Here is a 25,961-nt window from a genome sequence, read left to right as displayed (position 1 = left end):
ACAGTCCCCACAAAATTTCTGACCAGAAACCACTTATTTCCAAATGAATTTATTACTCAGAGTCCAAAACTTTCTGTGAGCCCTGGCCCAGAAACTTCCCCTGGTCCTGATGGAGATCCAAGCTTCTTAAGCCTCAAACTCAAATTCAAAGTACTGTGGGTCAAAGTAGTGGATGCGGACATAACCATCTTCACCGCCGCTGCTGTAGCTGCAGAGAGAGCGAGCCAGGGACCAGTCAGGTGTCCCCTCTGGGGCAAGGCAGGCCCAGGGGCGGAGGGGGGGGGCAGGGCACGGGAAAGGGCCAGAGGCCAGAGTGGGGCTGAGCTCAGTTCCCTGCATGGAGCCCTACCTCTTGCCATCGGGATGGAAGGCAACACTGTTGATGGGTCCGAAGTGACCCTTGACTCTTCCAAACTCCTCTTCAAAGGCCAAGTGAAAGAACCTGGAGGAGAGTGGTGGGAAGAGACAGGTCACTCTCCATCTCCTTCCAAGACATGCTGGACGTACCGCTCCCCAAATGCAAAGCAGAAAGTGGGGAAATGGGGATGAGGGAGAATGAACGTGAAGAAAATAAGAGAACGGTAAGACTGGACCCAAGTGTCTGCCTGCAATCCTGGCTAACACTTCGTTACTACATAGTAACTCATGCATTTAATCTGCACGATTTTATAAGGGAAGTGTATTATCGCTGTCCCCAATATACAGTGGAGAAAACCAGGCACAGAGAAATACAGGATGGGTCCAGGGCCTCAGAGGGAGCCCATGGTCATGCCCGTTAACTGCTACACTACACACTTGTCACAGGAAGGCCACAAATCTGGCTGTACCTCCTAGCAGGCAACGAAATAAGGAAGTCTCCCCAGGTATGTGGTTTGTGTCTATCACAAAAGACACTCTGTGGGGTTTCAATTTGGAAGAGCCCCCCCTTTTTAAGATTTTATCTATTTATTTGACAGAGAGAGAGAGAGAGCACAAGCAGGGGTAGTGGCAGGCAGAGGGAGAGGGAGAAGCAGGCTCCCCGCTGAGCAGGGAGCCCCGCACGGGGCTGGATCCCAGGACCCCGGGATCATGATCTGAGCCGAAGACAGAAGGCAGACGCTTAACCAACTGAGCCACCCAGGTGCCCCTGTCCCCACTCTCTTTACCTGGCTTCAAACTTGCCAATCCTGGTGGAGGTGGTGGTTACATCCATGGCTTCCTGACCACCGCCCAGCACCACCTGAAGGGAAGAAGAAATTCTAGACAGGCTGGAAGGGCAGGCAAGTCCATTTTCCGTTTTTTACCCCCAGCCCATAAGCTTTTATATTAGTACATCAGACTGAGAAGATGCTAAGGGCAGGCCCAAACAGATCTTTTCAGTCACCTCCTGCCCTGCCCTCTGGGGCTTCCCAATCATTCAGCCTTCTCATTGCTCTGGTAATCTCCTCTCTACCTGACACTATTTCCTACAGAGTTCATATCTCAATTGCTAGATGAACGCCTAGGTCCTGGAAGCATTCTAAGGCGTCAGCAGGAAGCCCAGGTAGGGTTCCCTTACATGGTCGTAGTTGGGAGAGAGGGCAGCTGAGTTGACTGGACGTTCTGTCCGGAAAGTCTTCTGGTGTTCAAGAGTTGTGGAGTCAAAGAGCTAGAGAGAGAAGACAGGGGAAGGAAATCTGTAACAGGAGTCTTCCTGAGGGAAAGTTGGGCAAGGGGAAAGCTTTGCAGGGGGTGGGAGGAGCCCTTCCAGACTCCTCACCCAGGCTCACCTTGGCTGTGTTGTCCTTGGAGGCGGTGACAAACATGGTCATGTCCCTGGATAACTGGATGTCATTGATCTGCCTGGAGTGCTCCTTAACATTCACTAGGACCTCTCCAGACTGGGGAAGGCAAAAGAGTGAGGGTCCGGGCAGCCCGAACTCCACCGGCCCCACTGCTCTGCTGGGGTTCTATACTGCTCCCTGTCCGGGCCAGTGGGGGGGGGTCTGGGGCGGGTGGGCCCAAGTATCCCCTGAACCAACATTCACCCGCACTCCCGAGCCCAAGCCCCCATCCCAACCTGGCCCACATGTACACACTTCAACACTGCTAGTCGGGCTAGGAAAACACGGGCTTCTGGTGACAAATCTACGGACCTAGTAACTAATCAGCACATCACAAGGGTAGAGCCGTTTCCACTCCCTCCTTCTTGTCCCCGGATTGTGAATAGTCACAATTTGCCGAGCACTGTGCCACGCGCTCAACACCTGACTTCGTTCATCCTCACAACAACCCCATGAAGTGGGTCTTTTAAAGGACATTTTCAAAGGCAGAAAGTAAGGTTCAGAGGGGTGATGTGACTCGCTGGAGGTCCTGCAACCTGTAAGATGCAGAGAGCCTGCACTCACCCCCTGCCCAGCCAGGGTCGGGGTGACAGTCCACTGGGACTGCTGCATATCCAGCTTTTTCTAGATCTTCTCAAAGAGCCATTGCATCTCCTGACTTCCCCTCCCACGCAGCAACCTGCTATAGCCAGTATGGTACAAAAAGCAGAGTTTGAGGGTCTGCCCTCAGAAGTACCTCTTGCTGCCTCAATTTCTCTCTCTAGAAAACAAGATGACTAAAAGCCCACCACCCAGGGTCACAGTAGGGACACTGGGACTGTGTCTCATTTGACTTTGTTGTGACAGGAGCCTGGCCTATGTTCTGCAGACACTGATTAGATGATTAAAAGGCCTTGTGAGCACTGTGCCTCACACACAGTATACCCTCAGAGAACTTTCTTTTCCTTTCCTGAATTATTTTTGTTGTTGTTTTTAAGTAAGTTCTATGCCCATTGCGGGGCTTGTACTCACGACCCTGAGATCAAGAGTCTCCTGCTCTATTGACTGAGCCAGCCAGGCGCCCCTTTCCTGAATGATTTTTACCTACTCTGTGAGAAGGATGTATTTTTGTCTCCTCCATCAATGTGGACACATGGTAGGGACCTATCTGGCTCCTGCATTTTGGGGAGTAAGTCCCAGCTTTGCAGTCAGGCCTATCTGAAGGCACAGAACAGCTCCACTAGGTGCTCGCACCAAGCATCATGTATGCCTTTGACCTTGGTTCCGGTTCCTTTCCTGCAGGTGGGTCTGGGGCCTAGTGGACTACAGTCAGTGTTTGCTGAGTGACTGACTAGCCCTTATGGTAGTACATGCCAGCACTGCCCAGGGACCCGGGCACCCAAATGAGAATCCAAGACAGGCCGGCTTGACCCTTTCCTTACCCCCCATCTCATCAGTCACCCCTAAATAGCTCTTGACTCTGTCAGGGGCTCCACATCCCCAGAGCTATTTCCTCATTCAGGTCCATTCTCTGAACTAAGCCTGCAAAAGCTTTCTAAAGAGAAAAATCTGATCACCAATCACCATTTAAAGAGTCCCTACTGCCCAAAAGAAAAAGAGTTACTTACCTCCTGACACTCAAAAAAAAATCTAGTCGCTACTCACTTCCCCCAACACTGTGTCCCAACAACCCTAGACTCTTCTGAACAATCCTCCCATTCCCTTAACTCTGTGCTTTTGTGTGCACTGTTTTTTCCGCCTGTGGAATGGCCTTCTCTTCTTGCTTGAAGCTCCACTTATTCTTCACGGGTTAATGTACGGGCCACCTTCTCTGTGACAGAGGGCACTTTCTCTACTTGGCTGAGACCTCTACGGCGGCACAACTCACAAACCAACTCCTGGGTTAGCCGTCTGCCAGTCTGGCTCCCTGGCGGCAGGGCCCACGTCTGATGCAGGTCTTTGTCCTCAGAGCCCAGCATGAGGCCTGGCACTCAGTGGCGGCAGGAAAGGGCTTCCTTGTGATCACTATGAACGTATCCAGAGTAGTCTGTGACAAGTTTTTCAAACGCCTGATGTCATTTGATCCTTGCAACATTTTACAGATAAACAGACTCAGTGAAGTTACTTGCCTGGGTTCATGTAACTAAAAAGTGGTGAAATCTGTGTCCGAACCCAGCCCTTGCTCTTCACTGCTGCGCTATCCTGCCTCTTGAAGGGAATCATTCTGCTGGGCGTGGGCCCCACCCTCCCCCTCACCTTGGCGCTGTACTGGTTGAGCTCTCCGCCTTCGTGGCCTGCGATGATGCACTCCCCCAGGGGTCCCCAAACAGCACTGGTGATCTTGGAGTCGTTGCAAGGGATCTTCATGTAGGGCTCATTGTTGTCTGTTGGGGGTGGGGGGGAAGATGTCAGGCCGTGGGCTCTGGAGCCGCGCCCTTCACCCCAGCCCCAGTCCCAACCCCGCAGCGCTGGCTCACCGATCTGGCTTGGATCCCGCAGGTCAAAGAAGCTCACAAAGCACTGGTAGCCCATCTGCTTGTCGGTGGAAAACATGATGATGTTGCCCCCAAAGTCAAAGCCACACGTCCGGACAGCTGAATTGGTCTTGAGGAGGGCCAGCTGCTTCCCTGGGGACAGGCAGAGTCTGGGCTACCCTTTGCCCTATGCCATCAAGGGGAGGACACGCCACATCTGCCTATCCTCCTGTCCGCTGTGTCCCCTGCTCTAGTGACCACAGCCCCCGCCACCGCCGCCTCCCCACCATCTGTCCTCAGACATCCTGCTGCTACGCGCTGCTCACAGTGCGTAGCAATACGTCCGTCTTCTCCTCAGAATGCCTTCCTCCAAAACAAGGATCTGCTCGAACTTCTCTGCACGTCCCCAGAACCCAGCATCGACCTGGCACAGAATTGGGTGCCCAGTAAATATTTACTAGATGGAGCAGCTTAATAGGCTCCCGTGTCTTCGGCCTGTTCTTCCAATACTCCCCGCTGCTACCTGAGCTCGCCAAAATGAAACATACTCTTCCCTGCTCAAGGACCTCCACGGCATGCCAACTCCTACAGAACGAAGACAAGCTCCTGAGTCTGGCATTCGAGGTCTATTCTGACCCTAGCCTGCCGCCTCTTCTCTCCTGACTATTTCATCCCCCAAGAAGCAGGAGCTCCCATCAGATCAGATGACTTGGAGAGGATACTTGCCATGCTTTCATTCCAGAATGTTCTAAAGTGATGACCTCTTCCTCATCCTTTAAGCCCCAGCTCGTGTGACATTTACCTTGGGAAACCTTGCCGGGTTGCTCCCATCCCCACTCCAGGCAGTCAGCTGCCCCCACTCTGGCCTTCCACAGTGCTCTGTGCTTTCTCTAAGGTGCCTTATAGCCTACTGAACTGCCTCTTTTCTTGTCTGTCTTCTTCTCCTTGTCTCTTTCTCGTTCCTTAGAACAGGAGCCATCTCTGGATTTATCTCTGTTTCCCCAAAACCTGTTCACCTAAACAGGTACGCTGTAGGTCCTCACTGTCTGGTGAAAAAGTAAACGATCCAGCCTTACCTGTTTCACAGTCCCAGAGACGACAGCTATTATCAGCGGAGCCGGTGAGGACATGTTTGGTGTCCCCTGAAGAGGGTGTTAAGAAACATGACTGAGTTCATCTGAGCCCTCGTCCTCCTGGAAAACCAACTGAATTACCTCCCCGTTCTGCCCCAGACAGCCTTTCTTCCTCTCTTACCTCAGAGCATTCTAACCTCCTCATCTAGAATCAGAACTTGTCTTGAATGTTCCCTCAACCAGTGAAGGGACCGGGTATTAGGAAGTAGGTTATCATTCCCTAGACCCACAACAGCATCCCAAACTCCCAACTCCAAGTCGGCAGCCTCTCTGTTGCTCGCAGACCCTGGCAGCACAGACTCAGAGCAAAGACAAGGATACAGTCAGCGTCTACACACCACACAGCTCCAGTATGGCCCATGTAAGTGCCCAGCCTCTCACCGTTCACAGAGTACCACACATTGACAATCTGGAGGAGTCAATGACAGTGTGACAGATGGTAAGCATCCCAGGCAATGGCCTCCTACTTAAGAGGTTCCCCAGGAACCCTCAGCAGCCTCTAGCCAGGCCAGATTTTGCCCTCTCTTGCTCATCTCTTGGGAAACAGCAGGTTGCTGGTAAAAAGACCAACTCCTGGATTTTCCTCCTTCCTGCAGGTAAGTGGCAGGGGAGTCAGGGGGCTTGCAAAAACATCTACATGCCATTGTCCCAGTCCTTCCCGAAACCCTCCACTACAGTGTTTCTCTTCTCTGAGCTTATTTTCTTGTCTGTAAAATGGACACAACAATAATGCCTTCTTCAAAGGGTATCTATGAGGCTTCAATAAAATGATGTCTAAGGAATTTAAAATATAAATGACTAACAATTCTCTACTAATATGCACAAGGTACTTACTGTGTAAGCTCCTTACTTGAATGATCTCATTTAACCCTGAAGACAACCCCATGAGGGAGGTACTGTTAGTACCCATAATTTATAATAAGGGAAACCAAGTTTAGAAAGGTTAAATGACACGCTCAAAGTCACACTGTTACTCGGATGCAGGGCTCAGAATTCAAATCGGGTCGGCTGGCTTCCGAACTCCCACTTTTAGCCACGAGAGTTAACGTCTTCCATACGGAGGTGTCCCAAAAGGCAGTACATGAGAGTCTGTTTGCACTCAGTGAAAAGCAGGATGGGGCCCAGAAGGACCTACTGAAATGAGACCAGGGACACCTCCCCCAGTAAAGTAGTCCTCTGTTGTCCCTCACTGTCCAAGGATCAGCTTTCCGCTTCTAGAGGTGGTCCGTTCCCCTACCCTGGAAGAATAGTCACTCTTGTCCCCATCTCCCTTCCATAATGGTCTCTTGCTCTTTTGCTCCCGGCCACTCCTCCCACCAAGAACAGTGTTCTTTCCCAGTATAATGCTCTCGCCCACCTACTCCAGGGGTGGTCTCTCCCTCCTCTCCTAATGGGGAGCTCTTTGGTTCCCTTCTCACGGCAAAAACGGCTTGTCCACCCCTTGCCCTGGCAGAATGAACTCGCCCCCTCCCGACGCCTCCCCCCGCCCCAAGATCCCGCCGGCCCGCCCTCTGCCGACGCTCACAGGGTCCTTGGCCACCGTGAAGAGGAGGTCTCCCTCACGGTTGTACTTAATCTGCGTAATGGATCGCTCATGGCCCTGCAGCAGGATCGGCTTCTGTGGGGACAGGACAGGTGTGTCAGCGCCCAGGATCGGCCCCTGCCCCAGTCCCAGACCCCCACGCTAACACCGCAACTCAGGAGAACTCACCATCCCGGCACTGACGCGAGGAAAGAAGCAACGTGAGTAGGACCGGAAGAGGCTTTGGGGCCACTTCCGGATTGTGGGTCTCCGCCCCTTCGTTCCCGGAAGTGGAGGGAGCGGCGTTGCCATGGCGGCGTCTCTGGGTGGGTGGGCGGCCCCGCCCCTCTAGGGGCTTCCCAAACCTTGCCCGGAGTTCATTTCCCGCCCCACCTCCACTACCTGACCTTCACCCCTGCCGGAACCCCAAACTCCGGGCTCTCGGACCCATCTCCCTGGCCTCCCGGGGCCTGTCCTACCCGCCAATCGCACCCGGCGCGTCGGAGAGCGAGGGAGGGATGTGGGGGTGGCTGGCTGGGGAAGGGAGGTACGAGGAGGGCCGGGCCGGCGGGCAACGGTTTTTGGGGGGGGTGAGTGACCTCGCATCTCCATCCAGGACAGGTGCTGGCTCTGGTGCTGGTGGCCGCCTTGTGGGGTGGCACACAGCCGCTGCTGAAGCGGGCCTCCTCCCGCCTGCAGCAGGTTCATGAGCGGACCTGGGCCCGGCAGTTGCTGCAGGAGATGAAGACCCTCTTCTTGGATACTGAGGTGTGTCTGTGAATGGCCCCTTTCTCGCGCATAGCTGCTAAAAATTTGGTCTCTGGAATCAAACAAGGCTGGGTCAGAATCTGCTCCCCACCAGCTTACTCGCTAGAAGCTCTTGGACGAGTCACTTGTCCTCCTTGAGCCTCAGTTTTATCGTCTGTAAAATGGGAATGTTAATGGTAACCATCTTATTGGGCAGTTGTGAGGATTCAGTGAGGTGAGGCACATAGAGCACTTAACACTGAGTCCAGTACGGAATTAGTGTTCAATCTATGGGTGCTATTACTAGTATTTTATTGGTGATCCCTCCAACAGACCTTCCATGGGAGGACTTGGGGCTCAGATTGACCCTGGGGCGGGAGGATAAGGAAGGATATGGAGAACTACCTCTGACCCCAGTGCTGCCAGTCTAGGCTAGTGGGAAAGACAAGACATAGACACAACCACCTCTCAGGACTAAGGGCCACGAGAGAGGTACTGATTAAGTGCTTCCTGAGTTCACAGGAGGGAGGCTGGAGCTAGGAGCCTCTAGGAATGCTTCTTGGAGGGAGTGACATTGGCATTCAGGGACTTGCGGGGTGGGGAAGATGGGGAGAATGGGAACTAGCAGGGCTGAGGGAGAAGCATTAAAGGCAGAGGGATGGAGTTCAGTCAGTAACTTGCTGCCTGCTCTGGAAGGGTCCTTTTCAGTGGGCTAATCACTCTTTGGACCCTTATAGCTGTAAGGAAGCTTCCTTGTAGCTTCCTTCAAGGAAGGGCATTATCTAGAAGCTCAAAGAAGGCAGTGCTTCTCAGTCAAGCATCACGTTGACTGCAGATTTCTTCTGTTTCCAGTACATGATGCCCTTTTTCCTCAACCAGTGTGGCTCCCTTCTCTACTACCTCACCCTGGCATCAACAGGTGGGTCTCTGACTTAGAACTGCTATGCTCAGTGCTGGAGGCCACCTGGAAGAGTCACTTGGGGAGGGGGCCTGAAACACCCTGTTGCCATGAGTGAGGGAGAGCCCACTATCTCTGGTTCCCTCTTTGCACCCTCTTCTCTAAGCAGCTGGGGCACAGTGGGCTGATTATGAGTATGCTGCCAGGCACTTGGTTTGGTTTGAAGCCTGGTGGTCTTGTGCAGCAGTGGAGTCAGAGGGGAGGTTCATTTTGCTGTGCCAGCGGCTGGCCTTGACTCTCCTGCTTCCACGGTGTGCTACCTGCCTGACCGTGAGCAAGTCTCTTATTTGAGTGTTGGTTTTATACGATGGTTTTTGTAGCATTGAGAGGATTAAATTCAGTGTATGGGAAGCATCTAGCAGAGTAGCTGGTGCACACTGTAGGTGCTCAGTAAGTATATATTTCCTTCCTCCCCCTGATTGTTGACTGTCCTCTGCTGCATCAGATACTGTACTAGCAGGGGCGTCTGGGTGGCTCAGTCAGTTAAGCGTCTGCCTTCGGCTCAGGTCACGATCCCAGGGTCTGGGGATCGAGCCCTGCATCGGGCTCCCTGCTCCACGGGAAGCCTGCTTCTCCCTCTCCCACTCCCCCTGCTTGTGTTCCCTCTTTCGCTGTGTCTCTCTCTGTCAAATAAATAAATGAAGTTTTTTTTTAAAAAAAGATACTTTACAGCTGTACTACAGAGATATTGCAGGTTTGGTTCTGGACTACCGCACGATACAACAGATGTTGCAGAGCAGATCAGATGAATTTTTTGGTTTCCTAGTGCATATAAAAGTTATGTTTAGGGGCGCCTAGCTGGCTCATTCAGTGGAGCATTGATCTCAGGAGCATAAGTTCGAGCATAGCATTTACTTAAAAATAAAATTGAGGGGCGCCTGGGTGGCTCAGTCAGTTAAGCGTCTGCCTTCAGCTCAGGTCATGATCCGAGGGGCCTGGGATCGAGTCCCACATCGGGCTCAGTGGGGAGCCTGCTTCTCCCTCTCCCTCTGCCATTCCCCCCACCCCCCCAACTTGTGCTCTTTGGCTGTCTGTTTGTTAAATAAATAAATAAAAATCTTTTAAAAACCTGTCTTAGTTTTTTTTGAAGATTTTATTTATTTATTTGTCAGGGAGAGAGTATGTGCGTGCATAAGCAGGGGGACAGCAGGCATTGGGCAAGGAGCCCGATGTGGGGCTCGATCCCAGGACCCCGGGATCATAACCTGAGCCGAAGGCAGTCACTTAACCAACTGAGCCACCCAGGCGCCCCTGCTTCTGACATTTGACATTTTCTTCTCTTACCTCCATAAGGCCCAAGCCTGAGCTGAAACAGAATCAGATGGGCTTCACCGGCTCTTTTGTTTGTCCATCTCCGTTTAGTTCAATCGGGGCACAGGCTTTGGAGTCCAGCAGGCCTTGGTTTAAGTCGTCGGTTTGCCTCAATGTATGTGTCTTCTTTGAGCTTTTGTTTCCTTTACACAAAGTGATGATGCTCTTCTCTCAGTGCTGTTGTGAAGATCAAAGGAGATGAGTACACAGTTGGCACTTAATAAATGGTGGCTGTGCTGTTACATTCATCCTACTGCCTCCTTTAGGCTTGGGGCCTATCTGTCCTGATATCCTTGCGATCGCAGGAGCTCTTCGAGTGCAAAGACCTCATCCTTATCCGCAAACCAGGGTGGTCCCAGACCACCTTATAGTTCGGGTCTTCGTGCTGGAGTGGAGGGAGCACTGAATTTAGAGTCGGGAAACCTGGTTTGAATCCTGAGCTTTGCTGTGATTTCATCGGGAAAATGAGATACTTTTTTTTTTTTTTTAAAGATTTTATTTATTTATTTGATAGAGCACAAGTAGGCAGACAGGCAGAGAGGCAGGCAGGTGGAAGGAGAGGGAGAAGCAGGCTCCCTGCTGAGCACGGAGCCCGATGTGGGACTCGATCCCAGGACGCTGGGATCATGACCTGAGCCAAAGACAGAAACCTAACTGACTGAGCCACCCAGGTGCACCCCCCTTTTTTTAACAGGCTGTCTTGATAAAATGTGTTTTGTGCCTAGAAAGGCATTTTTTTGGCATCTCAGAGATTTTTTTTTCATTCTGATCACTCAGATCTGACCCTAGCTGTGCCCATCAGTAACTCTCTGGCCATCGTCTTCACACTGATTGTCGGGAAGGTCCTCGGAGAAGATATTGGTGGAAAAGGTAAGTCAGGCCACTGCAAGTGTGGGAAGCCACTCCTTGGGCCTTGCCACCCTGGTTAGTCCTTTCCCAGAGCTGGCTCCACGGGTGGGGAGGAGAGGATCTTTCCCCATCCCTCCCCTTTCCTCAGCAGCTCTCCTGCTTCCTTATGGCCATCAGAGTTTCCTTCCCCTGGGCATTCTGGGGACAGACCCCATTTGCACTGGTCCCTCAGCCCTGCACCAGCTCCTAGCTTGGCTGGGCTCAGCCCCTCAATTTCTGCCCGTTCTCCCAGGAGCATTCACAGGCATGGTGCTCACCGTGGTGGGGATTGCACTCTGCGTCACGAGCTCCGTGAGCAAGACCCAGGGGCAGCTGTCTGCCCTTTGAGTGGGCCCACACCACCCTCCAGCCCTTCTGTGTCCAGGAAGCCCCTGAGCCGTGAGGCACAGCCAGTGAGCAGACGGACCTAGCACTTCCCCCTGAGCCTCAGCGCCCTCACCTCTTAGGGGGCGAATAGCTACCTCGTGGTGGCTCTCACGGGAGAACCGCAGGGAGTGATCTGTTCAGCTGCTTGGATTTAGCACGAGAGACTTCATACCTCCCCAGCAACCTTTCTGCCCCGCAGCGCTCCTCGTGCTGTCATGTCAGGCCCCTAGCCCAGCCACCATCACTATGGCCCGATCCAGATTATCACAGCAGCTGGGTCCACGGACCGCCTGGAGACGGCCAGCCGCCATCTGTGCCCGAGATGCAAACAGGAGGCCTCAGGGCTGCCAGAGGCCTTGGCTGGCTGAGGCAGGGACCTGAGGGGAAGAAGGGACGTCGGAATGGCAGGTGTAGAGGAGATGAGCAGTCTAGGAGCCTTGCCTGGCCCACCTAGAAGGTGGGTGGAAATCTTCAACTGCCTGCCCTTCTTAGACAGCCTGGGGCCCCGGCACCGCGTCACTTCTGCCACGTGATGCGGTGCCCGCCGAGGGGTAGCCTCAAATAAATCTGCACCGAACAGACGGAGGACAGTTAAGTATTCTTTTATTGCAGCAGACCTGCTCCCAAGTTTGTAGCCTCCCCCTAAGCTCGGTTGGCTCCTCCTGTCTCTGACCAGAGAACCCTATAGGAACATGGTCTCCATGGCTAGGGCTGCCCGGCTCAGAAGGAAACGAAGACTGGGCTGTGGGTTTAGGAGCAGAAGAGTGGGGCGGGGCTGAGGGGGCTACAGGGTATCCTGTGAGCCCAGGGGCAGCGCTGGGTCCCCTGCAACAGGCTGCTGGAGACGAGGATAAAAGGTGGCTGCAGAGTGGCCGCCCCAGGTCCTGGCTGGACAGCAGCTCTCAAGGTGGCAGAGACGGGGTTGAGGCTGAGACCACTGCCCCAGCCCCAGGCTGCTTTTCCAGGCACAGAGCCTCGTCCACCATCTGCGCTGCCCTCTGGAGGAGGCGGAAGGCCGTACAGAACAGAGCATTAGTGTCCCTTGTCGCCTCCAGCCCTCAGCTGAAGTTTCTGACCACAGGAAAGGAAGAGACTTTACAAATTTGGCTCTGCCCTCTCATTTAACAAGGTAGGAGGTTGGGCTTGGAGAGTTAGATCTGCTCACAGTCCCAAGGTGGGGGCTCTCCTGGGACCCCAGGCTGCCATTCCAGCTCAGAGCTCCTGAACCAACATACTGCATCCAGCCCCCACCCACCTGATCCAAGGGTTCCTCCGTGCAGGTGTCTTCATCATCTGCCACTTCCTGGGCCCCTGCTGTCTCCTTCCTCGGGTGGAGAGCCTCATACACTCCCTTGACTCCTGATGAAGGAGGCAGTGTTGGTGGATGCCCGGGCTGAGGAGCCCTGAGCCTTTTCCTTGCCCTTCTCTCCCAGCCCCTTCCCCTCCACAGTCCCCACTACCTTGGAGGCTGGCAGGGTAGCTCTGAGGCAGGCCATTGGCCCCCATCCCTTCCAGATCCCACCCTTGAAGTTTCCCTGTGCCTCGTTTCATATTGCCAGCTCCCCACAAAGAAGCCAGGGACTGCGTGTGCACGTGGGGCAGCGGGAAAGATCTGTGTTGAGGTCAGGGCCAGCTCTGTCCCCGGGCATTCTGCCCCCATGGACCTCTCCCACAACAGGGACCATTCTGTGTCACTGTCAGAGGGTGGGTGAGAAGGGCCCAGGGTCCCCTCACCTGAGGGAACTGAGAGCGTGGGGAGCCTGTTGCTTGGCTGAATGGCAGGCTGGGGTCTGGCATAGAAAGCAGATGGCTCAGTGGGGCGTGGTTCCTTTGGAGAGGGCTGCGGTGCCTGTGCCCTGGGGCCCTGGGCCTGTAGAGGACATACTGGGCTTGGACTGGGGGTGATGGTTGTTCTTGCCTTCTCTCCTGCCAGGCCAAGCTTGAATGCCCCTGGTGCCTGTGGGAGCTGGGGAGAGATGCCATCCGTCTTCACAGCCTGCATCCTCCCTCCCGGCTCCCTCTTCCCATCAGGCTGCCTTATCCGGGGACAGAGCCGCTGGTGCCTGGCACTCAAGAGGCCCAGTGAAGCCAGGCCGTGTCCTCCGACCCCCACCCAGTGCTCGCTGGCTCATCTCTTGGGAAGGCTCAGGCCTGGGATCAGCTGGGGAGCTGGACCCCGCTACGCCAAAGAGGCCAGTTCTCTCCCCCAGCGGCCCGCTCGGCCAGCAGAGTCCGCAGGTGTTCGTTGAGCCAGGCTGAGCTGTCTCTAGCTTCTGGTCTGGCCCTTGCCACTCAAGACCTGTGTCCCCCTGAGCAGCTGACTTCACTCTGGGGAACCTGAGTGCCTCCTCTGGGAAATGGGAAATGGGTAACCTGTGTTCCACAAGAGGATGCAGTGCGATGTGGAGAGAGCCTGAGCTGGAAGAGAGGCCAGCCAGTCCCCCCCCTCCTTGCCTGCCTCCCATGGCCTCCCCCGTCACCTACCCGCGGCTTGTGGGGCTTAGACTTTGGGTCTGGGGGGTGCCTGCAATGAAAACAAAGGGTTTATAGCAAGTAGGCAGAGCAGGCATGGGATCAGGGTGGTTTCCTCTGCTCTACCCTGCCGCCTCGCCACCTGACCCGTCCGTACCAGCAGCCCCTGGGCGGTGAGGGGCTGGGCACCAGCAGCTCCACATAAGGGAGGGCCTGGAACTCCTCCTCTCCGACCGCCACATAATAATGGCCGTTCACCAGAGCCTCTCTTGCTGACAGTGGGAGCCCCTCCAGGCTGCAGAGTCTGGGAGAGAAAGGTAGGTGGTAAAGGCCAGCGGACAAGATGCCTCTTCACACTCGGCAGACTATGACGGGGTACGCGCTGGCCGCTGACCCTCCGAGCACCTGGGCCAGTCACCTCGGCTCTGCCCTGGCTCCAGGGGCTCAGCTGCGGGGGCCTCTCCCTGTGGCGTAGAAGGAAGTCCCATTTGGGGAGACGTGCTTTCCTTTCACCTTGTTGTCCGCTAGGACAGCCGGGACCGGCAGGGAGGCTCCCTCCCCGGGGCCCACACTCACTTGCACACAGCCCCAGCCTGCAGTTTGGCCTTCTCAGTCAGGAGCTTCAGCACGGTTTCCCAGTCCTCGCCAGCAGCCTGGGACAGCTTCAGGCTAAATGGCGGACTTACCAGGTCCCCATTCCTGAACACACTGGGACAAAGAGCAGCCTGGTAAGGAGAGGGGTCCCCAGAACGCCCCACACGTGAGAGGAAGAAGGGCAGCACGGGGCCGGAAGATGGTCTACAAACCAGGGCACTGGTCCGTTTTCACCCATCAGGCCTGTTGGGACCAGGGGCTCTGGAAACAAACCCACCCACATTTTCTTGGTCTCACTGAAACAAAATCTATGCTCCTGCTCCCCGACATCGGCACTCACTGGATGTAGCAGGGGGAACCTGCAGGTGGTCGCGGTCCAAGGGTCCTGTCACCTGGGTGGTGAGTCACAGGAGGACCCTGAAACCCAAGGCAGGCCCTCAGATCAGGAGAGAGTTGAGGACTTTGGCTAGGGGTGGGTCAGTCCAAGGTGGGTAGGGTGAGTGAAGGAGGGGGCAAGGAGGGATGGGATGGGTCACACCTTTCACCAAAGGAACATTCTACCTCCCCGTAGTCACATTCCAACCACTATCTTGCCCCCGTGTGTTTTACAGGTTCCTCTTTCCATTGGGGACCACAACCTGGTGATAAAGGCTGGGCGAGGAGTAAGGCATAGTCTTGAAACCCTGTACCCCAGGAAGGGTAGCAGCTGGCTCCAGAGTGGATGTGGAGAGTAGCCCCCAGGGACCTGACAGATCCTGTTATTTCCAGAGCCCCTGATTTCCCAGATGAAACTGGGGGCAATCCCAATAGGGGTGAGAAGACAGGGCTGGAGGCCAGCCTCCCCCAGGACTCACTGGTAGTCTGCTGCCCTTCCCACCTGGATCCTTCCGTCTGGGGGATAAATAGCTGAAAGGACAGATGGGTCACAAGTCATCTTGGGAAGCCTGAGACCTCAACACCCTGGTAGCTGCCAGAGTGAGGGTCTAGGGCTACAGCTTACCAGGGATCCATCCCCACCGGGACAGTCTCAAGACATCTGTGCAGAAACAGACGCTGGCCCTTGAACCTACCCTAGGGCCCAGCGTCAGGCTGACCATCTGGACTGGGGGCTCAGACACAAACCATTAAAGGTCAAGAGAAACTAGTTCATTAAGCGTCATACTCTATCTCAGAAATTTTCTCATTCACGAGCTTTCATCTCATTTTCTGTGACAGAGAAAGTTACGTGACCTACAGTAACACGGAAGTAAGTGACAGCCCAGATTCTAAGTCTGTCTGGCTTCCCACCCCTTGCTCCTTACGCTACCATAAGCAACCCCAGGGGACAGCTGAGTAGCACCTAGAAGTCAGATCTGAGTTGGGAGCTCAGATACTTAAATTCTTCTCCCATCTTGGAAGGCATGGCCCCACCCTACAAATGGGGATGACCCCAGCCCGTGGAGAGCACAGGATGCCTAATCACAGCAGGGAGGAAGCGATGGATGGATTTAGCATTTGGTGATGGTGGTGGTAGCGGATCCAATCAAGAAGAGCCTTTGGAAAAAGGGGCTCCAGCTGCTTGAGAACGTTCTCCTCGAAGCCTGGTCCTGACTGTGATGGGCATGAACATCAGTGTCATACTTGGCCTAGGGCTGTGGCTTCGCTGTTTGTAACCTGCGTACTCTGAGGCATCTGAAGAGCGGGGAGAAGACCCCCCCTGCGTCGGGCTGCTGTATCCCAGAAGAGAACACACACGCACAGCAAGCACTGAACACGAATACTATCGCTCTTGCAGGTCCCTCCCTCCCGCGGCTCTAACCAGCCCCGGCCCACTCACTGCAGCTTGCGGAATCTTTCGAAGCCAGCAGCCACATACTGCCCTCCATTCTGCAAGTCGGCCAGGTCTGTGACAGGGTGGCCACCACGAGGCGTATAGAGGGCCCGCACAGCCACTGGGGCCTGCACAGTCGAGGTCACCTCACGGAGGAAGGTCTCCAGGGTGGGGAAGCGGCGTTGGCTCACCACCAGCTGGCGGCCTGGGGAGAAGGGGTCCCCGTTCCGGTATACCACCACCCTCTTGGCTGCTGGATTGCCACCACCGGCCATCGTGTGTCCTCAGCGAGAGACGCAGAGCCGTTGCCAGGCAACTAAGGCAGGCTGGGAGCAGGGCCGGTCAGAGGTGGAGTCCTGCCCCCTCACCAAGGAAGGTGGGAGAGACTGCAGGGCCTTCAGGGTCTCATCCAGCCGACCCTTGGTGGGGCCTCGTGAGAGTTGGGCGGGTCTGATCACTATCCTGGAAGGAAGACCCTGGGCCTCAGTGAGAGAGAGGCAGTGGTGGGGAACACACCGAAGCACAGATGTTCTAATACTGGAGAGAGGGAAGAATCCGCAGAGGCTCCCTGCCACCGTGCAGCCCAAGGGCTGAGCTCAAAAGACGATCAGCTTTGGGGACTGCTCCCAAGGATGGCCCATCTGCTCCTGGACTGTGGCTCCCAGCCAGCCCTGGGGAAGGTGCCCCATGCCAGCAGGAAAGGAACAGGAGGGCCCAGTGTCTATCCTGGACAGAGGCAGAAGATGAATGCAACCACGTGCAGAATCCATGAAAAATGTTTATTCTCCATCAGGCTCCCCACTATACTTATCCCAGGAAACTCCCTATCCCAAAATTTGGATTAAACCACAGGCAGAGGATGAAAGTATGTCCTTCTCCCTCCCCTCCCCATACTGGTGCCCACTCTTTGCTCCAGCTTTTCTTGGCCCCATTAGCCACCAACAGCCCAGGGCAGAAGGAAGAGCTGGCACCAGGGAGCAAGGATGAGGCCTGCCTCCCTCATCACCCTTTCATAGCACCCTGCTTTGGAGCCTGGTCTTCCCCTGGCTCCCCAGGGCCTAGCCTGGTGGTCCTGTTTTCCATGGCCTGTCCCTCCAGTGGTCCTCCCCCATGTGGGCTGACCCTGTCAAAGACAGTTTCTCAGGCGGCCTTGATCGCCATGGTACGGTCCTCTGGTTTTTCCCTTCCTCATGGCTAGGTTCGTTGGAGGTTCTATCCCTGGAGCTTTTCTCACTAGGGAGCTGGCCCTTAGGTGGTTTAGTCTTCCAGAGACCCTGGCCACCATGCTCTGCCGAGTCTCATCCCAGATGCCATGGTCCTCTGAGAGGTCTAACTTCCGTGGACTAGCTCTTTGGCAATCAGGGTCTCTGTGTTCTGGCCTCCTGGGAGACTTGTCCTTAGTATCTGGGTCTTCACAGAGTGTGGGCACCCGGGTCCTGGCCTTTTCAGAACGGTAGCCCCTAGGTTTGAGGCCTTTGGGGGTGTGGTCGCGCAGAACAGTCATTAGCTGCGGGCAGGTCTGTCCAAATGTCTGTTCCCCATGGTCTGGCTCTTTGGTGAGCCTGTTCTCTAAGGTCTGGTTATCTGATGGTGTGGGCAGCTGTGGCCCAGCCCTCCTGTAGCATGGGTCCCTGTACTTGACCCCAGCCGTGGTTTTGTCTGTAGTAGCCAGTCTTTCTGGGGACTTGCGGGGTGGTGATTTGAGCCTCCAGCAGTCATCCACATGGTCTGGCTCCCTAGCAGTCCTGTCTTGGTAGGACTGGTTTTTCAGTGGCGGGCTTGTTTGTGACCCAGCCCTCTCATAGGTCTGTGCCCTGTGGTCTGGGCACACGCTGGGCTTGTCTCTAGGCTGGCTGGCCTCTGGGGATGTCAGTGTTTGTTTGAGAATTAGGTACTGTTGGGAAAGAGAACAGACACTGTACCAGGCAGGACTGCTTGAGCACAGAGCAGGAGGCTTTTCCCTAACCCCGACCCTTGGCCCTAAATGTGCAGGCAGGGCTCCAAGGGAGTGCCTACCTCCTTACGGCTATTGATGGCCTGCTGTAGCCACAGCAGTTCCATGGCCAAGTGGTTGTGGTGGTACTGGAGCTCCTGGAGCTCAGTCTGGCTGCGGGGCAGTCCTAGACCCGCAGCTTCTGCGAAGGAGGGAAGAAAAAAGGGAGAAGGCTTTAGGGGTACACACTGGCTACTGGCTACCCTTAAGCCCTGGCACCCTCCCCCTGCCCACCCCCGAGTTGCCCTTAACGAGGCACTGGGAAAAAAAGAGAGGGATGCAGCTTATGGAGCACAAGCCTTTCTACTTTTCAGATGGGAAAGCTGAGGCCCAGAGCGGGTCAGGGGCTTGCCCTGAATTGAGGCACAGAGGTACCTGGGTTTTCCATCCTTGACGTACCTCTGGTCTCCCCTTGGCTGGGATTCCTGGCTTTCCTGCTGTGCTCATCCCGAAGCCAGGGGCTGTCACCTCTGCAGAGAAGACTTCCTGAGTTTGCGGAGCTCTCTCCTGACTTCTTCAGCATCACCTCCCCCAAGACAGCTTCTCTCTCAGGTTCTTTACATGAGAAGCTGCTCCGTAGTTCCTGCTCTGGATTTGGTGCCCTCCCTTGGGGTTTCCGGGTCCGATGGGATTTTGCCTTCTGAGAAATCAGAAGTATGAGAACCTCACAGCTAAACTCTCCAAATATCTGGGTGCCAAGATTTAGCATACAAGGTGGTAAGGATTAAGGACTGGCATGTGAGGAGTGCAGTCTCTTCCACTGAGAAAAGCTTGTCAACGGGAAGGGTGGATTCTACCATTTCCTTGAATCCCCTCTCCAGGTCCCTCCTACCCCTCCCTTCTTCCACTGGGGTGTATACTACCGCTGGGAGAAACTGGGGCCTGGGAATCCAGCCCTCTGTCCACTGAAGCGTGCCCAGGTCACCCTCGATTTCTCGTACAATAGCTTCATACTCATCTCGCAGACTCTGGAAGTGGCGTCGGACCAAGAAGCCCCGGACGCAGGCCTGGCGTGGAGAATAAGGGGGAAAGAAAATGCTTATCACTGCACAAGCGGGGGCATTTGGGGGGTTTTCCTGGAGAGGTCGTCCCAGGGACTAAGAGGGGCTCTGGCCGCGGGAAAGGATAGGTGACGCTGTACGTCAGGACAGTCTCCGGGGGTTCAAGGGAGGATGCCGGACTGGATCCCTCTCTTGAATTTAAGGCCCTTCCCACCACTTCCTGGATCCCGCAAGAGCGGACGGCGGGAGTGGAAGGCCGGTGAGGGTCCGCGGGTCCCCAGCATTCTTCAGGGCGGTGGGGGTGGGACGGTAATTCCAGAGGCGGGCACGAGGGTAGGTGACTGAACGTGGTAGCCTCATCTCTTTCGAAGGTCCCAACCCGAGATGCCGTGGTGGGAATCGTGCGCCCCCGACCCGCTCCGCACCTGCAGCACCGACACCCTCCGAACCAACCGCTCCCGCTCCATCCGGGCGCCAACAGACCCGCGGCTGGCCGGGCGCCTGCCAGTTGCGTCACTAGTCTGCGCCGCGCGCAAGGCCCCGCCCTGCCGTCTCCAAGGCAACCCTGCTCCTCCCGCGGCCGCGGCCAGCCTCGGCGGCCGGTTCCCAATACCCGCTTCCAGACTCCGCCCCTCCGCCTCCGCCCCACCGAGCGGGACCGCCCAAAGCACAGTGTGTCGCAGAGGGGTGTCTCTGCGGAGGCCGGGTGCTGGGGGCCTTCCCGAGTGAAGGCGCAAGGAGGGAAGGAAGCAGGCGGAGCCGGTGTCTTTCTTTTTTTCTGGTTTAATTCCATCCAGTGCCCCCCTCCCCCATAGCACCTGGGGAGCCGCGTAATACCCGATCGAGTCCATAAAAGGTCACAGTTTGAAGGGCATGAGAGGGGCAGTCTGGGCCTGGGTCCGACATCTACACGGCTGACTGCTCCTCAGGCTCGGCGTTCTCGGCCAGATGCAACTTCTGTCTGTGCCAGTCAAGGATTGCGATGCTTTGGACCCCAGTCTTTCCAGCCCTGTCTGTCCATCCTGCACAGGCTTAGTTTCCCCAACTGCACAAAGAGGCGGGGTCGGAGAACTCGGGTGATCCGTGGTCCAAGTTGCAGTCCACACCCGCCCTTCTGGCTAGGTAGCTTACTCCCTTCTCTTCTGGTCTAGATCTTGCAAGTACGTGCACCCGCACTATTTCTGGCTGAGACTAGATGGGGAGATAATCTAAATCAGTGAAAATAATTATTCAATGTTGAAAGAGTAGGAAGACATCAGACAAGCTTTGTCATGGATTGGTGTCAGCTAAAGTACTTGCAAAGATTTTCTTTCTTTTAAAGATTTTATTTGGGGGGCGCCTGGGTGGCTCAGTCGGTGAAGTGTGCGACTCTTGATTTTGGCTCAGGACATGATCTCGGGGTTGTGAGATCGAGCCCTGCAGGGGGATTCTCTCCCTTTCCCTCTGCCCACCCCCTCTCCCTCTCTTAAAAGAAAAAAAAAAAAAGGATTTTATTTTTTTCACTAGTGTAACTTAAAAGGTTTTATTTTATTTTTATTTTCTTAAAGATTTTATTTATTTATTTGACAGAGACACAGTGAGAGAGGGAACACAAGCAGGGGGAGTGGGAGGAGAAGCAGGCTTCCCGCAGAGCAGGGAGCCCGATGCGGGGCTCGATCCCAGGACCCTGGGACCATGACCTGAGCGGAAGGCAGATGCTTAACGACTGAGCCACCCAGGCACCCAAAAAGGTTTTATTTTTAAGTAATCTCTGTACCCAACATGGGAATCGAATTCACAACCCTAGAGATCAAGAGTCCCAAGCTCTACCAACTGAGCCAGCCAGGGACCTCACTTGCAAGGATCTTCATTAAGTAGATAAATCACATTCCCTATAACTATCTTTCTCCTGATATTTGGGACAATTCTGCCTGGGGGGCAGTTTGTGACTAATTCTGCTTCAGTAGGACAGAAAGGGGACACACTGGTTATAGTGTAAATACTCCTAGAGGGTGGTGGGGAGAAGGGAACTGATTTTGTCTGTGGGAGGTGTGGACATACATACACACAGCACGGTCCCCTGGAAAGGATACATAGAATTACTAAGATCTTCCAGCTGTCAACAGAGAGAAAAGGAGGTTTCTGTCAGGAGAGGCACCAGGCCAAACCCCAGATGCCCTGCAAGCGATCTTCTGGTAGGGGTTGGGGCTCCATGCACCCCCAGCTTTTCACCCAGGGGCCAGGAATAGCTTTAGGATCATGTACCTCCCCCACCCCGCAGTGTCCCCGGGAACAGAAGCACCCAGCCCCGACCCACATTGCTAAGCAGCTGGTCCAGGTTTCGGTCAGCCATCGTCTTCTTCTGCTCCTCAGGCAGCCCCTCAGTGACCCCGTCCTCTTCCTCCTCATCCTCCTCCTCCCCACACACGTCCAGGCTGAAGTGCAGCCGGGCCAGCTTCTCCTGCATCTCCCGCACGTGCTCCAACTGCTCAAAGGAGCATTCCTTTCCTGGACAGGACCTGTCTGAGCCCTGGGAGCACCGTGGGACCCTGGCCCCAGCCACGGCCCAGAGACCAGGCCCTCCAGCCCCACCCACATACCCCCTCAGGCAGCCCCCCTGGTGGGAACTCACCAAAGGCCTGCAGCCGGCCGGAGTGAAAATCATTGAGCAGGTTCAGCAGTCCCCCCTCCATCTCATAGACGTCTGTCACCTCGGTCAGAAAGGAGTGCTGCAGGGGAGTGCCTGCCGAGCAGCCCCCGCTTCCGGCCAGCACCGGACGGCATTTCTCCTTGCCTACCCTGGGTGGGGTGGGCATGGCCATGGTCACAGGGTGGGGGCAGCCAGGTACCCGAAGGTTTTTTCTGCCTTCTGCCTATGCACTAATTCATCTTCCTCTCTACTCCTGAACAGAAACGGATGTTTGCTCTTGCAGCCCTGCCCGGGGCACCAGGACTGGGAAGGGAAGGGAGTGGGTGAGGAGGGGTAGGGAGAAGAGGTCAAAGGAAGGCTTTTTCTTCAGATTACACTCCCAGCCAGAACCGGGCCTGGAGGGGGGCTTTTGGGTTCCTGTCTGGGCCCTGCACTCATTCCTCCCATAGCCCTGGGGGAATCGCTTGTCCTCACTGGGGACAGTTACTCCTTATTGTCACGACAGCCATCTTACCTCTCCCAAAAATGTCTTTCTGCTCCTCTTCTATTTCAAAACTGTTTTGAATTTTCCATTGTCCCCAGGATAACACTGAAGGACCCTTCTCAGCCTGCCCCCCCTTCTTTCCTGTTGCATTTCCTACTGTTCTGTCTCCAGCCCTGAGCTTCAGTGACACCCCACTGTGGCGGTCCCCAGACAGATCTCTCAGGCAGGTAGTGTGCAAAGCCACAGGGGACACAGTCACGGGAGAAAGAACACCTTGTGTTTCGTGGGAAACAAACATGGAGACATTGTATGGTAGGATACAAATCCCCACTTATTAAGAAAAAGTAAGCAAAAATTCATATTGTACATCTGAGTCTCCCGTACCATCTCCTGCTCCATGACACTTGAGGGCCACCAACCACCTGTGGTTGCTGTGGAACCACCCAGGTTCCGGGAACCTCCCAGGCAATATTTTTCTTCCATACTTATGTCAGGCAAGTCCCTCAGCTTAGACATTCTCTCTCTCTCTCCAGTGTGCCCTACAGCCTCTCCTTCTGACAGCATCGCTCACTCCCTGCTCTGAGGTGCATCAGCACGGTGTGAGATCCCAGTCACCCCTCTAGCCTTTCCCCTACACCTGAGGGCACAGACTGGGGCTGAGGCATCTCTGAGCTCTCTCTCAGCCCCAGGGAAGGCATCAACAGTTGCTAAGGCTAAGGCTTAGGCTAAGGCTGTCTTTACCTTCCTTCCCACAGGGCTCAGCCCAGAGTGGGGGTGGGATCCCGTGGGGTCCCTCCCTCCTTGCCCTGCTTTCCTTCTGTACCCACCTCTTGAACTTGGCCCGCTGCTTGGGGGAGGGCAGATGAGGGAGTCCCAGGGCCAAGGAGCCGCTGTGGCTGGTGGGCACAGGGACCCTTCGTAGTGTTCCCGGGGCCTGGGCTGGCTGGGTCAGGCAGGGCTTGGGACTCCTTTTCTTCTTCTTGTCCTCCATTGGATGCCGGCTGGGCCTCAGGTCCCACTGAGATAGTGAGAGGCAAAGGCATCACTTCACCCAGCCACCCCTGAGAGCTGCACAGGAAGGGCCCTGGGACCTTCCCACTGCCCCGTCATAACTGCCAGGGCCTCGGTCCCCTCCTCTGTCCAGGACGGGCAGGCCCAGATGCTGGCGCCCTCCCGCTGGGGTCTTGGATGTGTGTTTGAAGGACCTTCCAGGGCCTACCCCAGGCAACCCCTGCCCTCCAGCCCCTGGCCTGAAAACCTGGCTGCTGCCTGGAAGGGCTGGACCAGACACTGTTGTCCCGCTGCTGCGGGGGTTTCCTGTCGGGAAGCTGGCAGAGGAAACGGAGGGGGAGGCAGCGAGGCTGTGAGCCGGCAGGAGGCCAGCGGAGGGTTAGGGGTGTCTTAACCAGGTCCTCTTGTATTTATTTAATCAGCTGTCCGGGCAGATGCTGACAAACTTTGTCGGCAAGGGAGGTGACCAAGATGTGGGTGGGGGCGCCTGGGAAGACCTCAGTGTCAGGCAGTCACCCCCAGAGGATGGGTGACGGCGCTCACTGTGGGATCCCCCACCCACTCGGACACTGGCATCCCTCCTCTTCCGCCCACCCCCAACCCCAAACATCAGGCAACTCCCAAATGTTCTCTGGGACGGGCTCCCTGCCGTTGCGGCCAGGGTGGGGTGGGTGGTCGGGCAGCTGGCCCTCTCGGCCTCCAACAATGGCCTGTGGCTGGCACTGCTCAGCCTCCGGTCCAGCTCCACCCCCTAAGCCTCGGGTCAGCTGAGGTCCTCCCGGAGGAGGGCCCGGGGGCTCTTTCCAGGGGTTCTCCCAAGCTGCTCGCTCCAGGCTGCCGACTCTGGGATGGTGGCGCCCCTGGGGGCATCAGCATTGAAATTGGCACCTGGCTGGCCGGCCCCAGGGGGTGTGGTGGAGGGGAGACCGGAGCACATCCTCCGTCTGGCGTTGCAGCAGCTTGGCCCAATTAAGGACTTGATAGAAGAACTGGAGCAGGAGCCCCTGCTCCCTGGGAATGGCTGGGGGCCACCTGGGATCTATTTCCCATGCTCAGTCTTTAAAGCCATGTGCCAAAAGGATCGCTCGGCTGGGGAGCCAGGATCCAAAATGGAGCGTCAGACCCGAGACGTTCCGCACGCCCCCCCCACCCCACCCTGGAAGGGGGCAACTGACCTGGAGGTGTGGCGTCGGGAGTGAGGCTTCGGGGCCGTTCCCTCCGCGATCAGCGCTCTCCTCCTAGGGAGCCGAGCGGGTGGAAGTAGAGCTGGCAGGAGGTAATTTGCATTTAAAGAGAAAGTGACCTTCTTTAGCGGTTGGGATGCGTAAGATGGGAGGAGACTACAACAGTTAGTAGGCTGTCGCTCTCACTTGACTTTACCTCCCCAGCTGAGCTAAGGTGACTAACGTTGGTTGTGTGCTGGCCATCTAAAAAACTCACTTTCCCATCAGTTCGGGGAGAAGCTATAGTCCCTTACAAAATTGTGGTGGCTTTGTCAGAAGGCCAGGGTGGGGCGATAGGGATGGGGGGGCAGAAAATGTACATAAGCATGTAAGATATATATAAGCATACAAGATATATATACATAAGCCTGTAAGAAGCAGCAGCAGGAAGAAACTGCAAGAGAAGACAACCACCTATTGAGTCTGGGTCCCCTGTTAAGCACTTTATGTACATTTAATCCTCATAACAATCCCGCAGGAGGATACTGTCATCATCCCATTTGCCGAAAGTAAACTCTAGTCTTTTGAGGGTAATACCACTCACCCCACGATACCCAGACACTTCTCGCTGGTAAGCAGTGGGGGCTATATTCAGCGCCTGATGAAGTGATGGGACCAAGCCTCCTCCCTCCCCACCCCCAAGTCTAAGAGACACGTGTGGGGAGCATCAGGTCAGAGGGAAATCGGTGCGATTACCTGGCACTTGACCCCAACCCCCAGGAGGCTGACCCAGCGCTGCCCGTGCTGCCTGGGAGGCCAGATCAATGGGGCAGCTATTTAAAGACCTGGCAGAGGCTCCCAGCTCAGGTCCCCAGAGAACCATGATGCAACAGGAGACAGGCTTATCCTTGGCCCGGTTGCCCTGCGGTCCCAAATTAACTGCCCCAGGGCAATGTGCACAGCACCCCGGTCCCCCTTCCCCTCCCATGGGCAGGAGCAGCTTCCTGGCCCCTGGGCCTCCAGGTAAGTTAGGGAGGGCTGGGTTCTGTTTCCACAGGCACCCACGCAGGGACCTTTCCCAGGTGCTTCCAACATCTAGACTGTTTCAGAAGAGGAGACATTAATTCAGGACTTTTTCAATAACCAGAGGCTTGAGGGAGGGTTCTGCAAAGGCGGAGAGGACAACGGGTAAGCTGCTCTCCTCCAGCTGCTAGAGGGGCACCAGGGCTCCTCCAGGAAAGTGGTGGCAGGTGCAGGAGCACCCCCTAGGGTGAAGCTATCCTCAGAGATGCATGGCTTGGGAGCTTCAAGAGTTGGGGCGGCCTCCCTGGACTCCTTCCAAAGATCTTTGACTGTGGCCAGCCCAGAAAAGTATCAACCTGTTTGGACTCTGATCAGAAAGGGCAGAGGCTCCGAGGGGACAGTCACAGCCAGTGTGAACACATCTGCTTGTGGAGGCCTGGAGGGAAGGGCCCTTTACTTGTCTCTGCCGTTTGTTGGGCATTCACATACCATCCTTTGTGCCAGGCCAACCCAGGCTCCAGAGAGAATAGGGTGCTGGTACAGGAGCCCCAACTTTTGCACCTAGGCTTGGCAGGGTGAG

General features: G+C 55.6%; 5 protein-coding genes across 21 annotated transcripts; 1 reads left to right on the top strand and 4 right to left on the bottom strand.

Annotated features, from left to right (window-relative positions):
- Positions 1 to 15: 15 nt before the first annotated feature.
- Positions 16 to 7,242, bottom strand: EIF3I (eukaryotic translation initiation factor 3 subunit I). The gene is made up of 11 exons (XM_006734160.3): positions 7,100 to 7,242; positions 6,914 to 7,006; positions 5,710 to 5,797; positions 5,332 to 5,397; positions 4,259 to 4,408; positions 4,038 to 4,165; positions 1,749 to 1,859; positions 1,538 to 1,627; positions 1,146 to 1,219; positions 350 to 442; positions 16 to 208 (listed from the first exon to the last, which is right to left on the bottom strand). The coding sequence occupies exons 1-11, from the start codon at positions 7,220 to 7,222 to the stop codon at positions 127 to 129; spliced, it is 1,098 nt and encodes a 365-aa protein (XP_006734223.2). The 5' UTR covers positions 7,223 to 7,242; the 3' UTR covers positions 16 to 126.
- On the top strand, positions 7,169 to 16,942 carry TMEM234 (transmembrane protein 234). 8 transcript variants are annotated; one of them, XR_014144779.1, is made up of 8 exons: positions 7,175 to 7,236; positions 7,527 to 7,678; positions 8,510 to 8,576; positions 10,704 to 10,796; positions 11,068 to 11,658; positions 12,167 to 12,330; positions 13,135 to 13,990; positions 14,879 to 16,942. XR_014144779.1 is itself a non-coding variant. In XM_031029073.2 (5 exons), exons 1-5 carry the CDS (start codon positions 7,221 to 7,223, stop codon positions 13,143 to 13,145), a joined length of 339 nt encoding a protein of 112 aa, XP_030884933.1. In that variant the 5' UTR covers positions 7,171 to 7,220; the 3' UTR covers positions 13,146 to 15,411. The 8 variants fall into 8 exon arrangements, 2 of the variants coding, with proteins under 2 accessions (XP_030884933.1, XP_081674115.1); XR_014144778.1 differs by having other exon boundaries at positions 13,135 to 14,401; positions 14,509 to 16,942; XR_014144777.1 differs by having other exon boundaries at positions 13,135 to 14,666.
- DCDC2B (doublecortin domain containing 2B) lies at positions 11,635 to 16,352 on the bottom strand. Of its 3 annotated transcripts, XM_006734188.3 has the most exons (9): positions 16,084 to 16,352; positions 15,122 to 15,173; positions 14,608 to 14,684; positions 14,250 to 14,381; positions 13,831 to 13,977; positions 13,686 to 13,725; positions 12,936 to 13,071; positions 12,457 to 12,560; positions 11,635 to 12,199 (listed from the first exon to the last, which is right to left on the bottom strand). In XM_006734188.3, exons 1-9 carry the CDS (start codon positions 16,350 to 16,352, stop codon positions 12,104 to 12,106), a joined length of 1,053 nt encoding a protein of 350 aa, XP_006734251.1. In that variant the 3' UTR covers positions 11,635 to 12,103. The 3 variants fall into 3 exon arrangements, with proteins under 3 accessions (XP_006734251.1, XP_081674114.1, XP_081674112.1); XM_081817988.1 differs by lacking the exon at positions 14,608 to 14,684 and having other exon boundaries at positions 12,936 to 13,167; positions 16,084 to 16,199; XM_081817986.1 differs by lacking the exons at positions 11,635 to 12,199; positions 14,608 to 14,684 and having other exon boundaries at positions 12,463 to 13,167; positions 16,084 to 16,199.
- Positions 16,838 to 19,922, bottom strand: IQCC (IQ motif containing C). The gene is given in 6 exon segments (XM_031029057.2): positions 16,838 to 17,371; positions 17,374 to 17,971; positions 18,094 to 18,212; positions 18,470 to 18,710; positions 18,934 to 19,077; positions 19,497 to 19,922. Coding segments are annotated over 6 exon segments (1,764 nt in total). The 3' UTR covers positions 16,838 to 17,135.
- On the bottom strand, positions 19,839 to 24,465 carry CCDC28B (coiled-coil domain containing 28B). Of its 8 annotated transcripts, none has more exons than XM_081817978.1 (7): positions 24,371 to 24,454; positions 23,443 to 23,512; positions 23,012 to 23,202; positions 21,683 to 21,849; positions 21,368 to 21,558; positions 21,116 to 21,166; positions 19,839 to 20,262 (listed from the first exon to the last, which is right to left on the bottom strand). In XM_081817978.1, exons 3-7 carry the CDS (start codon positions 23,173 to 23,175, stop codon positions 20,104 to 20,106), a joined length of 732 nt encoding a protein of 243 aa, XP_081674104.1. In that variant the 5' UTR covers positions 23,176 to 23,202; positions 23,443 to 23,512; positions 24,371 to 24,454; the 3' UTR covers positions 19,839 to 20,103. The 8 variants fall into 8 exon arrangements, with proteins under 8 accessions (XP_081674104.1, XP_081674106.1, XP_081674107.1 ...); XM_081817980.1 differs by having other exon boundaries at positions 19,839 to 20,116; positions 24,371 to 24,452; XM_081817981.1 differs by having other exon boundaries at positions 19,839 to 20,032; positions 21,144 to 21,166; positions 24,371 to 24,442.
- Positions 24,466 to 25,961: the final 1,496 nt, after the last annotated feature.

This window comes from Leptonychotes weddellii, chromosome 4 (assembly GCF_054177405.1).
Source record: "Leptonychotes weddellii isolate Sample4059 chromosome 4, ASM5417740v2, whole genome shotgun sequence".
Classification (NCBI taxonomy): Eukaryota; Metazoa; Chordata; class Mammalia; order Carnivora; family Phocidae; genus Leptonychotes; species Leptonychotes weddellii.
The sequence above is the reverse complement of the archived record's forward strand: the minus strand, read 5'-3'. Positions and strand labels throughout refer to the sequence as shown.

Excerpts from the sequence above, each read along its gene's own strand:
- TMEM234 (XM_081817989.1), top strand. Across the intron at positions 7,679-8,509 it reads CCCTCTTCTTGGATACTGAG|TACATGATGCCCTTTTTCCT; the intron begins GTGTGTCTGTGA and ends TTCTGTTTCCAG. Across the intron at positions 8,577-10,703 it reads CCTCACCCTGGCATCAACAG|ATCTGACCCTAGCTGTGCCC; the intron begins GTGGGTCTCTGA and ends CTGATCACTCAG.
- EIF3I (XM_006734160.3), bottom strand. The coding sequence starts at position 7,222 with ATGGCAACGCCGCTCCCTCCACTTCCGGGAACGAAGGGGCGGAGACCC. Across the intron at positions 4,166-4,258 it reads GCGGGATCCAAGCCAGATCG|ACAACAATGAGCCCTACATG; the intron begins GTGAGCCAGCGC and ends CACCCCCAACAG. Across the intron at positions 443-1,145 it reads ATTGGCAAGTTTGAAGCCAG|GTTCTTTCACTTGGCCTTTG; the intron begins GTAAAGAGAGTG and ends ACTCTCCTCCAG.
- DCDC2B (XM_006734188.3), bottom strand. The coding sequence starts at position 16,352 with ATGGCCGGTGGTGGCAATCCAGCAGCCAAGAGGGTGGTGGTATACCGG. Across the intron at positions 13,978-14,249 it reads CAGGCTGGGGCTGTGTGCAA|ACTCTGCAGCCTGGAGGGGC; the intron begins GTGAGTGTGGGC and ends TTTCTCTCCCAG. Across the intron at positions 13,072-13,685 it reads CTAAGCCCCACAAGCCGCGG|GCCCAGGGCCCCAGGGCACA; the intron begins GTAGGTGACGGG and ends TGTCCTCTACAG.
- CCDC28B (XM_031029051.2), bottom strand. The coding sequence starts at position 23,175 with ATGGAGGACAAGAAGAAGAAAAGGAGTCCCAAGCCCTGCCTGACCCAG. Across the intron at positions 21,850-23,011 it reads CAGCGGGCCAAGTTCAAGAG|GGTAGGCAAGGAGAAATGCC; the intron begins GTGGGTACAGAA and ends CACCCCACCCAG. Across the intron at positions 21,167-21,367 it reads TGGACCAGCTGCTTAGCAAT|CTGGAAGATCTTAGTAATTC; the intron begins GTGGGTCGGGGC and ends CTCTGTTGACAG.